The sequence below is a fragment of the Neolamprologus multifasciatus genome, chromosome 10 (genome assembly GCF_963576455.1).
Source record: "Neolamprologus multifasciatus chromosome 10, fNeoMul1.2, whole genome shotgun sequence".
Lineage (NCBI taxonomy): Eukaryota > Metazoa > Chordata > Actinopteri > Cichliformes > Cichlidae > Neolamprologus > Neolamprologus multifasciatus.
In genome coordinates, this window is record NC_140448.1 from 8,208,408 (window position 1) to 8,223,187 (window position 14,780).

At 37.9% G+C, this 14,780-nt stretch overlaps 1 protein-coding gene across 1 annotated transcript; it reads right to left on the minus strand.

Annotated features, from left to right (window-relative positions):
- Positions 1-591: 591 nt before the first annotated feature.
- Positions 592-14,351, minus strand: zc3h12b (zinc finger CCCH-type containing 12B). The gene is made up of 5 exons (XM_085174635.1): positions 11,840-14,351; positions 11,560-11,699; positions 11,194-11,428; positions 10,823-10,929; positions 592-10,733 (listed from the first exon to the last, which is right to left on the minus strand). The coding sequence occupies exons 1-5, from the start codon at positions 12,472-12,474 to the stop codon at positions 9,313-9,315; spliced, it is 2,538 nt and encodes an 845-aa protein (XP_085030761.1). The 5' UTR covers positions 12,475-14,351; the 3' UTR covers positions 592-9,312.
- Positions 14,352-14,780: the final 429 nt, after the last annotated feature.

Below are 14,780 nucleotides of genomic sequence, written 5' to 3' on the forward strand. Positions count from 1 at the left end.
GACTTAAGAAATAAAAAGGCTGCTTTTGAATTACTGTTTAATTCAACTGTTGTGGTTGTTTTACTAATGTAGTTTTGTAGAATTGGGTTACTATAGGATAAATAATGCATACGGTGCTGTGCAAAAGTCTTGAACCACCCCCCATTTTTAAAAATATTTTGCTTCCAAGGAGCTATAGGCTTTCTTGTAATTTTTAAATTGGTCTTGAGGCATAGTTCTCCAGGCTTTCTGATGGTCATTCAAAGCCTTTCTTTGGACAATGGCTCCATTTCCATTTATTTTCAGTGCAGTCCTTGTACCTGACCATTTTCAGAGGAATGATTTTTTATTGTCAAGGTACTTAACACCAATCTATAAATTGTTCAAACTCTGTGTTTTCTGGAATTTATCTAGCTCTGTCAGGGGATCAGTTGGCCTGAGGTATGTCACATACTTACAAGTGCAGCGTGCAATATGATGAAATACAAACTCTAAGGCCTCCTCTTTCAGTATGCATCACATAAAGCGCCTAAATCATGAAACTGCACACTGTCTCAGTGCAGTAAACCAACATCGTGAACCTTAAAAGAGGTTTCTACACTGCTTTTTACATACAGGGGTGGCTGTAGCTCAGGAGGTAGAGCAGGTCACCTACTGATCGGAAGGTTGGTGGTTCGATCCTTGGCTCCTCCAGTCTGCATGTCAAGTATCCTTGGGCAAGATACTAACCCCAAGTTGCTCTCTGATGCGTCCATCGGAGTATGAATGTGTGTGAATGTAATTAGATAGCACTAAGTATAGATAAAGTGCTTGTGAGAATGTGTGTGATTGGGTGAATGTGGCATGTTGTATAGAGCGCTTTGAGTGCTCCGAGAGAGTAGAAAAGCGCTATATAAGAATCAGTCCATGCTACATAGGAATCTTTGAAAAGCGCTGGTGTTTGAATATTCTCAGTGAGAGCGCAGCATGGAGATGTCACTGAGTTTGTATGTTGACTCATCTCTGATGATGGTGGATGACCACCCACAGTCTCACTGAATGAGCTGCATGCTGCTTTCAAATCAGAGGCAAGACGGCTCCAAGACCACACGTGTACAGCTGTCACAATCTAGCAGATGAGAGCAGACTGTTTCTTGGACATGTCCACTCTTCTTGTTGAAAAGTGGTTTTTGAACATTAACATTGTGCAAGGAATGCTCTTTTTTTCATAAACGAACCCTATTGAGTTTCCAATGATCTAAAAGTAAAAAAACAGATTATCATATTCTGGGGCATAAAATACACAGTATTTGTTGCAGTATAGAAATGTTGTCAGAATGAATCCTTAACTTTCATCTGCAACTTGTAGTTTCTTTCATAGCTGATATTAATCCCAAGAAGTCTACCTAAATATCAATTTATCATTTCAAGTACACTGAGCACAGTATCCATCAGCAGACCTGACAGCAGTTGAAAAAGGTCTCACAGGAGCAGTGGAGTAAGTGCTTTGTTAGAAGTTAGGAGCCAGAGACAGGAGTTCTCAGACAGACAGATTATAGTATTTGACAGTTTTAATTAAAGAGGCTTTTTAGGTTTCTATAATTGTTTCATATAAAACAATAAAAGTCTGCACATGTCAGTGGCGCATGGCTCTAGCTATTGCACCGCTCCACCAGCAGAGAGTGTGCATGTGCCGTGTAACCTGTTGCACATGCACAGCGGCAGTATATAAGCAGAGTGGTTTATAGCATCAGCCTGTGGGATCATTTTACAGAAGTACAAATTGATTTCTCTTTGAATCTCAAAGTATATTTAGGCTAGAATTACTTTAAAATAAATGGTAAAGGGGAAAAGTAATTTTGACAAATATCTTCCAGTAATGATGTAGGACGGTTTTGCTACTTTCAGAATACATTTTAAATCAACACGTCTATGCCATAACACATCATTCAAAACAAATGATGTAACATTACACTCTTCGCCTCAGCTGATGGTTTTGCCTGATTCTAAGTCTATATTAAATGAAATATTATGTATTACAGGTTGCTGAGGAGGTACAATAGCTCATCTACTAATTGGAGGTTGATGGTTTAATCCCTATCTAGGGCTATCTAGGTACTGAACCTCAAGTTGCTCTCTGATGCATTCATCTATTTGTGAATGTTAGCTATAGAAAAAGCATTTGTGTGAAGCATGAGGCATGCTTTATGAAGCCCTTTTGAGTGCTTGAGTAGAAAAGGGCTATATAAGAACCTGTCCATTTATCATATATAAAGCAGTGTCTACAATCAATCCATCCACCTCTATCCAGTATCCTGTCCTTCTGGAGAGTGAGAATGGGTAATAAACATCTAAGTTAATTGCATACTGAGGATTATACCTTTCCTCTTTTCAGGAAATAAATAAATAACACGGTTGTTTCTATAATCAACCACCTCATTAAAAAGAGATAAAACACAGTTGGAACAGAATTCTGTTTTATTTATGGAGAGAAACACAGTTTGTCATTAAGACTTACATTTTGTTTGAGCCCACCGACCCAAAGAGTCTATTTTCTTATATATTAGTCTATAAAAGCAATGCTTTCTAGTCAGTGTGAATTACAATACTGCAGATCATCACAACACAAAAAACTTGTTTTATATTTCCCTTTTTCACGTTGCAGACACAATGGTCTATTCAAAGGTGAGACCTACACATACTTCAGAAAGGTGACCACTGCATTTCTCAGTATTAGAAAACAACCAAGTCTGCGATTTAAAATGTTTGTGTGTTTAACCTGAGTATTACACTGTATACTGTATATGTACAGTCCTGTTTATATGCGTGTACCTGTTGTCGTGACATTTCGTACGCCAGCATTCCATATGGTCGCACAAACTGCAAGACATCAAGGGCCGAAAACTATTTGAATCAATAATCATGACAGTTATGAGAAGTGTACACATCAAAAATCACTTTGGTCTTGATTTCAGCCAACAACAGATTCTGATATAATACTGACAATATCCGTGTTAACACATTGAAAACGGTGCTAATCAAATGCAAACTGGCCTCGGATAACAACATTAATAAATTACAATTGGTGAAGAATTCAGTACTGAAAGAATCCACAATTCAACACACCTCTGCTTTGTTAACATAGAGGGTTAGTCATTAAATCAACAGCCAAGCATTCTAAGAGAATTCCAGTTTCAAATGCATCTTTCAAGACCGATACGGATTAAACACAAATCAGAGTGAAAACTGGCACTTTATTACAGTCACTAATGATACTGCAGTCTCAGTCTTGCCAATGGTGTGGATGGTATGTGGTGACATCACTTGGCACCCAGACATCAGCCAATGATAGACTGCAGATTTTGTATCGTGCTTTTAACCATTTTTAAACTGCCAGGCTATGCACTGATTTGCGTTTGTTGTCTAGTTACCCTTTGCTTACAGTGTGTGAAAAAGAAAACCTTTGTCTTCAAAAATATAGAATACATTGCATGACAACCCGTGTGCTGAATCACAAGATTTTTTTTTTCTATTTGTTTTTTTTAAACAAAGCCACCCAAGAATAACTTTGGCATATTTTATTCAGCAAAATATATCCAAAAATATTTAAATTCCCATTCAAATAGCATAAAGACATATCAGATCAGATGAAATAGATGCACATGTTTACAACACAAAATTATTTTAACAACTTAAAACAAGTTAAATACCTGTTACATTTACAGATTGCGCTGTAAAAGTGCTGTTCAAGTATTTGCCCCTTCTTGATTTTTTTTTTTTTTTATATTTGTCACAGTTGTATATTTGTCACATCAAACTAGTTTTAATATTACACAAAGATAACCCAAGTAAATACAAAATGCAGTTTTTTAAATGACTATTTAATGTACTAAGCCAAAGGCAGGTTTGGCTAGCTTTTTAAATTGAATAAACAAAATCATCATTTAAAAACTACATTAAATCACATTTGTTTGATCTGAAATGTTTAAATGTGACAAATATCCTAAATCAAAAAAAGAATTAAGAAGAGGGCAAATACTTTTTCACAGCAGTGTACATTTAATGTAATTTTTTATTTATGTTTATATATATATATATATATATATATATATATATATATATATATATATATATAACACTATGTACAGAGAGGACACTATGCTTACTGCTGTACACAGGGTATCTGTGCACGTTTATGTAGCACATAAATGTCCCTGTAATTTAACTACTGTACCCAGTATAAGAATAAGTACATACCAGTGGGCTACTCCCAGTGACACACAGTGTCACAAACATTATGGCATTGTTTTTTTTCCCCCTTTATTTAAACAAAACTATTTTCATATTATACATTTCATATTTTGTTACATTCAAGGTATAGATACAATTTGTATCAACAAGCAAAAGTCAATTCTAGACATTTGTAACTTAGCTGTTTGCGGCACTTAGAAAGGAAGGGAGAGGATTAAAAACCACCATTATGGTCTGTAACATTTATCCAAAGCAACAACAACAACAAAAAAGAAGAAAGATTGCTAAATACTTTCAATGTACCAAAAATAATGAAGTTTTTATTTTTATCCTGGAAGTAGTCCATTGCCAAACAAGTTTCCAGATTTAACACAAAACATAACAACAAACCCAGACCATTTGCTTTTTGGTGGATTTATGCTGTGGCCTACATCCTACATTACAGTTACTAAGTACACGCACAATTTAGCTCATGGCCAATGGACTATTCCAGTGTTCATGTTGAATATGGACCTCAATAAGGTTAAATATTTCTAAGTGAAAAAGGCAAATTACTGATCTTAATTTGGTGCTACAATTAGCAACAAAGCCAATTTTTGTTGTTGTTGTTTTGTTTTTTATTTAGAGCCGTTTCTTGTAGCATACAGCGCTTCAGTGTTTTTGCAAAGTTTTCCAAAAGTTTTTGGAGCATAGATCAATTCAATTATTTCAAAGGGAAAGGATGGCACGCAAACTTTTAGCCAAATGCCAGAAACAACCTTGACAGCAGCCTTGCAATCTGATTGTTTCACATGAAGAAACATTTAGGCAGTTTGTTTCACCTTCTCATGAACAGACAGCTGGCCTAACGTGGCCTCGTCTTTTTTCATGAAAAACAAAGTCAGCAAAGCCCAAAAATAATTTTGGGCAAAACACATTCAACAGTTTTTTTTTTCTTTATGTCTACATATTACGGTTCTAGCTAAACATTACAAAGAAATATATATATATATATATATATATATGCATCTTTAAAAGCACCACCAAGGAGACAAGGTCAGGCTCACATAATTAGCCTTGTTAAAGAGTAATACCACTCAGTTTAAAAATTCATGAACACATCCATTGAATAAATGACAAATAGACAGCTTTGTGATAGTCTGGTGCCACTTCGTTTTCTAAAATACAAGCTAAACATTAATTTATAGCGTTTTTAATCATTTATTAACATAATGAAGGGCACGAACTATAAACTGACACCAAATGTATTTTTGTTGTTTGTTAAAACTCAATTGAATCTTTTACATATGAGCCTTTAACCACTGTGCACTTTAATAGCAGGCCTAGGGGTTACCATTCCTGAACCCTGAAAATAAGTGGCATTTCCCTTTAAACGCGCTAGGAGCATGGTTCTGCTATATGGACTGGCTTTACATAGTACAACTTCTGCAAGTGTATTGTTTGAAGCAGAATAATAACAGGCCTGACCGCCTAGTATCAGAAGTCAGATACCAAACTTAGTACCCAACGTCATCATTTTTAGGCTTGATAAGGGCAGAAATTTTTCAAGGCCTGGTTCAACACTTTCCAATCAGCATTACTGTTACAAAAACCACGAGCAAATCAAGAAAACAACTTCTTTGAGTACTTTTTAATATTGCGACATTTGTCTTTGGCTACAGAGACACCCTTATGGAAAACAAATACCTTCTGAAGTTGCACCACATGAATCCAGCCTGTTAGCTCGCTGTTTGAACGCTCAAGGTGCATAAAGAGGATATTCACAAAAAGTACAAAGTTTTGCAATGCCATCTTCATGTCTCAACCATAAATAACTAACTTTAAGGTACTACATGTTACATGTAGGAATTTCACAAATATATCTATATATAACTACTAGATCAGAGTACACTTTTGCCAGTAACCGCTGGTTTTGGCAGGAAAGACTTAAAATTAGAAAAGTGAAAGCATCCTGAGAGCAGTGTGCTGCAAGGCACAGCCAAATCTTTCTACAATCCTTAGAGACCAGCTGCACGCATGTGTATTGTACATCTGTATATTAGCAGTCCAGCCTCCTATAAAAAGCCATACAGAAAATGTCATCTCCAACATGCTTTCAAGCATTCACAGAAATGTATTTAATATGTGTTCATTCAATTTTTTGTTATTTAAACCTAATACTTTACAAAATATCAGAATATTTATTTTACTACCAGGCCTAACTATTTAAGCCAGATCCTCAGAGTTATCTGATAAATAACTTCAGTTCAGTCGGTATCAGAATTCCATGTGCAAACATTTAACTGATAGTAAACACTGTTTCCATCTCAAAGAATATACTTCTACAACTTCCAATGTCCCTACTAAAGTCACATCATAGCCAGGAGCAATGAATTCTCAGTTTTACCACATTTACATGCACATGAGAGGAAGCTGGAAGTCAGGTAACGACATAAGATTGGATGACTTATTTAGGTGCACAGGAATATTGACGGAGTAAAAAGTCTCCTTTCTGCAGTTTCAATCAACTTTGCCATATTTGAAATGCATGTACATTATATAAGAAATTACTTTCTACAAGAAAATATTTCTTACAGGCGCAACTGAACTAAATGTAATGTGAGGAGATGTGCTCTATAATAGGGGAGCATGTTTTACTGCATGCATATTTCCATCTAAAAACCTTCTTAATGTTAGAAATGCACTTGTTCAATTTAATACACTAAACCACTTCATTTAATATTAAAATCCATAGATTTGTTCACCACACACTGGACTAGACTTTGGATATAATAACTTTAGATGCAGTAATCTTGGATTTTTGCTAGATAACTGCCACAGTGATACCGCCTTCCCTGGCTTAGGTGTGTCATGCACATTAGCACTTGATGACTTAAAGTGAAGACAACAGTTTTTTTTTTTTTTTTTATGAATCATAATTAGGTAACTGACTAAAGCTCAAATGATCACACTATCAAGGTGCATGTAAAAGTAGTTAGAAAATAAATTGACTTGCACCTGAAAACAAACTGCTCCAGCGGCAACTTGAACAAGTCCAATAGAACTACTGCGTGAAACAAAGATACTTTGAATACTTCACACTGAAAAGGATTAGCACAACAGATTTGACAATTTTATAAAGAGGAAAGTCCTGGATGTAGCATCCAATAAAATCAGACAGCGAACTATACAGTACACTATATAAATTATCCAAACACATATGCTCTTTTTATACTATAATCCAATTGATCCTGTGAACTAAAATTATTTTGAATACTGACACTATATAAATTATTTTTTTGGCATTATTTAGCAGCTTATAAATGACTTTGAAATAATGGCTTTTCTGTGATCATATGTACATGCGCACATATATACAAGTCAAATAATTTTTTTGGCTTGCTTTGTGCACTGTCAAATTCTACCAAAATAGTAGCTTTGTTAAGTGAGGCTGAGAAAATATATCTCTTTAGATACTGAGATAGTGCTTTACATTTGAAATTATGAGGCTTCAATGACAAAGACGTTCACCGAAACCAATTGGACAATGAATAAGTGTGAGGTCACTCAGATATAAGGCCATAAAATGTCATAGTTCATGCTGTGAGGTATATACCTACCTCGCTCTTACTCATCTTCAAAATAAATCTCCCCCCCCCCCCCCCCCCCAAAAAAAAAAAAACACAAACAAACAAACAAACAAAAGAAAACCTAAATATTATTTACAGCAGAGGCAGGCTGCATGGTTACTTATAGTTCCACTGCATCAGTAACACTTTAAATGCCTTTCATAACGCATTCAAAGCACCTGAACAGGATCTTCATAAAAATGTGGGAGATAGGACCATGTAATTATTTCCTGTGCTGATATTTACCTAACTCGTTTACTCATTCAATTGTTCACACTGATACGCGCATTCAATATTACAGAAATTAATTACAATTACATTAGGGTTCAGTTTAGTCTTAAATTATGATGGTAAGCCATCTCCAAACAGAACCCAGCTATACAATTCTAAATGAAATAAACATGTTCACCTCTGTAAAATACATGAATAAACCAGTAACTTCTGGAACAGTTTGATGGTTAAAATCAAGTTTAAAGTAATATTTCAACAGTCCAATTAGTATTTTTATGACTTCATCTCAATACAGATACATATTTTAAATACCTCTCTTGCTGGCGATATCAAATAAAGAAGTAAATAAACTTCCTTAGTTTTGTTACTGTGTTTGCCAACTAATGCTAACTAGCTAGCAAGCTTGTCGATTAGCTCACAAGTGCCAATATCAAGCTGTTGATTTGAAATGAAGAAATAAATGATGGCTTTTAGTGTTTTTTGGTCTTTAAAAGATTGCTCTCTGAATTAATCAGCCAATTTTAATTCCTATAATAAACTGTCTTCTGTGCTTACAACGTACCTAGAATGTTAGCTTGTTAGCTAAGTGGCCTTTGCAGCCTTATAATAAAAGGAAATCTAAAAATCTTTATCTGTGTTGTGTGTTTCAAGGAGTTCATTTTTAATGACTTTTACAGCTAACAAGAGCAAAAAAATGATAATTCTGTTAACAGCTTTTTACCTTAAAAGCTGAACGCTGATTAAAAGGTGACAGGTGGTGTCATCTGTATATATAAATACATATAATGAGTTTAGATTTCATTATTTCTTATTTTACTTTATTTCACACATTACTTTATTTATATATTTTACAAAATGGATTGAATATTTCATATTGTTTTCAGCCTCTACAACTTTGTACAACATGTAACATCATTTAAATACAGCAGTATTATGTTCCACATTAAGGGACACCGTACAGTACTGCCAAAGGTTAACGACAATACAGGAATTACCTTTCATGTTAAACAGACGCTGCTTCCCTGTTCCTGCTCAGGTAGTATGAATACGTTATGAACCAGATTTCTAATAAGGTGTTGGCTTGTATCAGCTACACCCCACTTCATACAAAAATGTCCTCTATCCTACCAGAAACATTTAAAAATGACTAACTCCTGAGGGCAGACGTTGCACATGGAGCAACATTTAACATGTGCCTATCTTTGCAAAGAAATCCTCATTTCTCTTATTAAATCCATTTTGAAGGTTTCATACAATTAACTGTTCAGTGGCATGACCTCAGTTTTGTAACAATGACAGCGGCAAGTTGCTGCGGGTCTGTCAAATGAGGGTTCTTCTCCATTACAGCATGGACTATGTAAGCAGGAAAGATGTTACAAAGGTTCCTGTATGTTTGATACTGATGGTCTGGGATAGCATACCGCTCTTGGTGTTCAGCTCCAGATGGGGCCTCCCATGGCGAGTTCCAGATTTGTTCCATTTTGTCTGGCATGCTGCGGACCATCACCCGCTCACAACATGGCATCAAGCTGTTACTCAGTGGATATGAATGATATTCATAGGACTCATTACCACAAGGGAGAGGGTCCCAGCTTGCATGCTGCTCACGGCACAGTGGAGGTCGCCTCTGTCTCATTGGGTTGCTATCATATAGCCTCGAATCCGATATGCTGTCCATACGAGTCATACCTAGCGAGCGTGTGGGTTGTGAGGACAAAGGTGGGAGAACATTCTGAGTTAGGGGATAATCTCCAGGACAGCTGGACCTGGCTCCCACTGCAACATGCTGGATATGTGGTGCTAGATGAGGCCCAGCCTGCTTACGTAGGCCTTGCTTGGGTTCCTCTGGTCCGTAACTCTGTACCCTAGTCAGCGCTTCATGACGAAACCCGTGGGAGAACGCTTGCATCCTAGTCTGTGCGGGAGACTGCTGCTGCCCCTTCATACTCTCCTCTAAGCTACTGTCCACAGAGCTTGGGTACAGGTCCCCATAAGACGAGAACGAGTCACTGTTTGAATGGCTGAGGCAGGATTCAGGGCAGTGGCTGGGGTTTCTCTGATACACATGCTCGTGCTCCATGCTACAGAAACTGTCAACATTATGCATGCTGCTCATGCTCATATTTGAAAAATCACTGTGCAGTGAATAATAGCCATGGTCACTAACTGAGTCATACTTTGGGAACTGTTCACTATATGTTACAGAGGCGCCATGACTATTAGTAACTAAAATAGGAGGGTACTGTACACTAGACATGTGCTCCAGAGAACTGTGAGAGAACTGCAAAGAACCTGGCACTGGGCTGCTGGCTGATCGTGTGTTCAAGGCACCAGCTGCGTGACTCTTGGCTGGCTGCATTGTGGGCACACTGAGAGCAGACACGAGGGAAGGCACTGAATTTGTCTCAGACTTCCTAATGGCGGACAGTGCCTCTGGAGGTTCGCAGGCCACTGAACGAATGCTGGGGTCAGACTGACGTTTGGGTGCCACGCGTTTGGCCTCAGAGTTGTCCCCCTTTACTGTTGCTGGACCAGTCCCACATTTAGCTAAAGCCCCTTCACTCATAGTTTTCACTGCAGACAATTTGGCAAAAGCCCGTAGTTCATCAGCCACGGAGCGCTGTGGCTGGTTGACACGCTCTGGGTGATAGTACTTGCACTTGTGTCCATATGTGCATTTTTTCCCTTGTACAAAGAAATGGAAGATTAAGTTAAGAAAATCAAACACATTGGATATCCAGACAGAATAGCAGTATTTTGAAGAAAGAACCTACCATAGGGGCAAGGTTGTTTTTTGTGCTCTGGAACAACGGGGCGTTTGCGCAGGAAATTTTCTAAGCTTGGTCCATGTCTTCCCAATGGATCATCAGGTGGCATAAACCTAATAGCAAAAATATTTATTATTAAATGCAAAACTGTCTACCACAGAATAGAATTCAAAAACTCCTATTGTCTACTATAGATCACAATATAAAAATGCAACAGTTCATGCAACATATATAGTCTTTATTTTGTTGATTTATTTACATAAAACAACCCCGACACGTTTCTAAAAGACACTTTATTTGTATAGTGTAAAGTGGTATTCATGAAAGCATTTTACATAGTATAGCTATGCCATAAAATGACAGTAACAGTTTCTTACTTGTCATTGACAAATGAGTACATTAGGAGTCGCTCTTCTATAAATTTCTTCCATTCTGGCTTCTCATTTTGCAAGTCTCTGTAGTTGTCATTTGACACAATAATTCCATCAGAATCATAAGCCAGCTTCACTATGAAGCGATCATCATAGCACACCACTCTCCTGCCTTGAACTCTCCGAGACGGGGTGAAAACCAAGATCTTCTCTTTCTCCAGCTTGCGTAAGATTTCTTGATCTGAAAGAGGAATACTGAGTGAGTTTATGTGTATCAGTTTGGTAACAGTTTATTATAATAAACAGGTGCAAGTTAAAAGGCTGCTCTTTAAATAGCACCAGTGTTATGATGTAAGGTGAATGCACAGTCACCTGCGATGAGGGCATCGGGTCTTGACTGCTCCTTTCTCCAGGCTGGAACAAACACAGTGATGTCTTTGTGTCCTTTCTCCAGAAACCATTCAACAGCAAGCTGGATGCCACGACAAGAGAACACCTCTTTGTTTCCGTGGCTATCAAAACAGAACAGTATTAGGTTTAGTTAACTTCATGGAACAGCTGACTATTAAAGGAAAATACTTCAGGACAATACGTTTATTCTGCACAGAGAACAGACCAGTTCAATGTGAGTCTACGTCTCTGTGTCCCTCACCTCATTGCCACATTTGAGCCATCGATGACGATAGGCCTGAGGTTATCAAAACTATCCACAGATTCCTCTTCCACTGACACTTCGGGACTAACAGTCTCTTTAACACAGGGGGGGCGTGATATTGACGTGGCTGTACTGCTGCTGCAAGACTGGTTTTCAGGCTCTGCTTTGTTTCCGAGCCGTACTAACTCGGCAAGAACATCGTTAATAAGCGCAGCAGACCCTAACTTGTGGAGCACAGTTTCAACCTGCTCTCCTGAATAGCCCAACTTCAAAGCAAATTCCATCTTAGTCTGGTACTCTCGCTCACTGGTGGGCTTAGCCCCTGGTACTGCGTTGGTCTCATCCTCACGAAAGTCTTGCACAGTGCTACTCTGGGAAAAACTGGGCCGATCAAGGCATGGGGAGCGACAGAGCTGTCGGTGGGGTTTTGTTACAGCCAGTGGCTCCCTTCTCTTACAGCTACTGCTGTTCACCTGAACCCTTCGATGTTGCTGCTCTTCCGATTCGCTATCTGAGCTGCTTCCATCCTCAGACTCGTCAGTGGCATGCTGCACCTCGCTTGAGTCAATGTTCTCCTCCCTGCACGGGCGTTTTTCCATTTTGAGCTTCTCCACCATGGACCATGCTGTCATCACGTTTGTCTTGACACCCCAAATTTCCACTCCATGCTTCCTCACCTCCACCACAACCAGCTAATCATGCTAAGGGATGGACTTTTAGCACTGCAGGCTTCTCCTCCAGGCCAAAGGGTTACGGCCTCTACTGTGTGAGCAGGTAAAATCAAATTATGTAATCCTGCAAGAAAGCAACAAAAATAAGAGTCAATATGTCTCTTTCATCAATCATTTTTTTTCCTGAGCACCTAATCTGAAGTTAGACCAAAAAAAGACACTGAGGGAAGATACCAGAATGAATCTAACAACGATATAGTAAGTTTGGCCCCTCCTTTCCTAAAATGGGGGTTTTTGTGTGGCAACTATGGCTGGTCCACATTTGAAGACAAGGTTATTTTATCTTATTTGACAAATATATATGCATTCCTGTTGTTTGTGACAATTTATAAATAGAAATCATGAATTGTTAAAAGGGAGTTTTCCTTCCCACTGTTGCCAAGTGCTTGGTCAAAGAGGGTTGTTTGATTGTTGGGTTTTATCTTTATTATTGTAAGGTCTTTACCTTACACTATAAGTGCCTCAAAGCGACTGTGCTCATATGAAAATGCCCATTTCAGGGCTTTAGAACAGGAGTTTGTAAACCAATGAGTGACGTCAATCTTTAGTACAATCTGTGGTATGGAAACAGGACCAATGGATTGCATGGCAGCTTAGGAGGGTCCCATATCAGAGATTTGCTTTTGGTTCCAGGATGGTCCAGCGTAATACTAACTTAGAAGGGATGACAGATTTTCAGTTATAAGTACAGTAGGTGCTCCCAGCTTTCTTTTATACATAGTAAAGGTAATGTTGAAAGGTAAAGTAAGTACTTGAGATTATTTAATAGAAAACACTAAGAATACTAAACTCCGAAATATATATCAAATTAGTCTATAATTATGTCTTCTAACAAATTCCAATAAAACCTGGGAAAACACTTTTGAGTCCCAGTCTTCTGCCCCTACTTGTGGTAGACCAGTAAGTTCTCCACCAGCAAGAAACAATACCATCTGCAGTAAGTGACTGAATTATTCAGGCAAATGGAGCACAATAATCACACATGCTGACTGGTCTGCCTGACACTGCTACATGAGACACTGGATTTGTAATTAGCAAATAACTGCCATGGGTGGGTTTTCCCCTTAATTATGATGCTGGGGTCCACAACTGCAATGTTTTTACTCTTTACCCTTTCAAAGCCTACTAGGAGTAACCCTTGAAGCCCTTTCTGTCACATTTCAGGCCTGCTTATAGAACTAAATGACTCCGTATCAGAGGTTAATGATGAAGTCAGAGATCACACTAAGTGTACTGGGGAGATCTTTATATATCATCTTTATGGGGTGAAAGAGTTAAAGCAGCGCTTGTTTTTGGTAGCCGTCGGGCATGGTTACTCATTGACAAATGGAGGAACATACTGAACTTTTCCTACTTCCCTCCAACAAAAAAAAAAATCTTTTTATTTTCACTTGCAATATCCCCAAACTATACTTGACTATAAAATTATAACTACAAAACTATGCTTTATTGCATTTTTAATGAAAAGTAACATGTCACACACACAGACAACTAATTCATAAAAATCTGACAACCAATTATGTATCTTAAGCAGTAATTACAAACTACAGCAAAGCACCTGGCAAGGTGTTGCATTTATAAACTAAAATTACCAATAAACCTAAACAGATTTGTGTATATTTCTTTGCTTATTTTCATGTAGCATACAGATACAACAATCTCAATTTTTGGACAAACGAAAGCCAAAGATACAAACATTAAAGTGTCACTGATCTCTTGCCTAGTGCATAGTCCTTCTAGTTTTGTGGTTTTAAAATGAAAATCACAGCATTCTGGTTAAAAAAAAACAAAACTACCCCCCCTCCCCCCCCCCCCCCCCCAAAAAAAAACACAAAACAAAAACATTCAAATCACACAGGTATTTAAAATAAACACCATATTTCATAGCAACATTGAAGCCAGACATACATGGGGTGTAAGTACACGAGTTAACATAACCTGAGACAAAGTGTGGGCTGAACAGTGTAAGCCTGCACCACTAATCCCCTGACAATCAATCTGAATTGAGGAGAATTCCACAGGGAGCAAAGCTGTTTTATGGTAAAGCACTGCGGGGATTTTGGGGTGCTCGGAGTCTAAACCACAACACGCTGCCAACGGCTCAGAGTGCACATTGTTTTTACACATGTATATTGATAATCAAATAAAGTCCATGGTAAGCACTCTACTGAACACACACACAATACTACACTTTCCCCCCAGTCTTG

Excerpts from the sequence above, each read along its gene's own strand:
- zc3h12b (XM_085174635.1), bottom strand. The coding sequence starts at position 12,474 with ATGACAGCATGGTCCATGGTGGAGAAGCTCAAAATGGAAAAACGCCCG. Across the intron at positions 10,930-11,193 it reads TACTCATTTGTCAATGACAA|GTTTATGCCACCTGATGATC; the intron begins GTAAGAAACTGT and ends TTTTGCTATTAG. Across the intron at positions 10,734-10,822 it reads AAAACAACCTTGCCCCTATG|GGAAAAAATGCACATATGGA; the intron begins GTAGGTTCTTTC and ends TCTTTGTACAAG.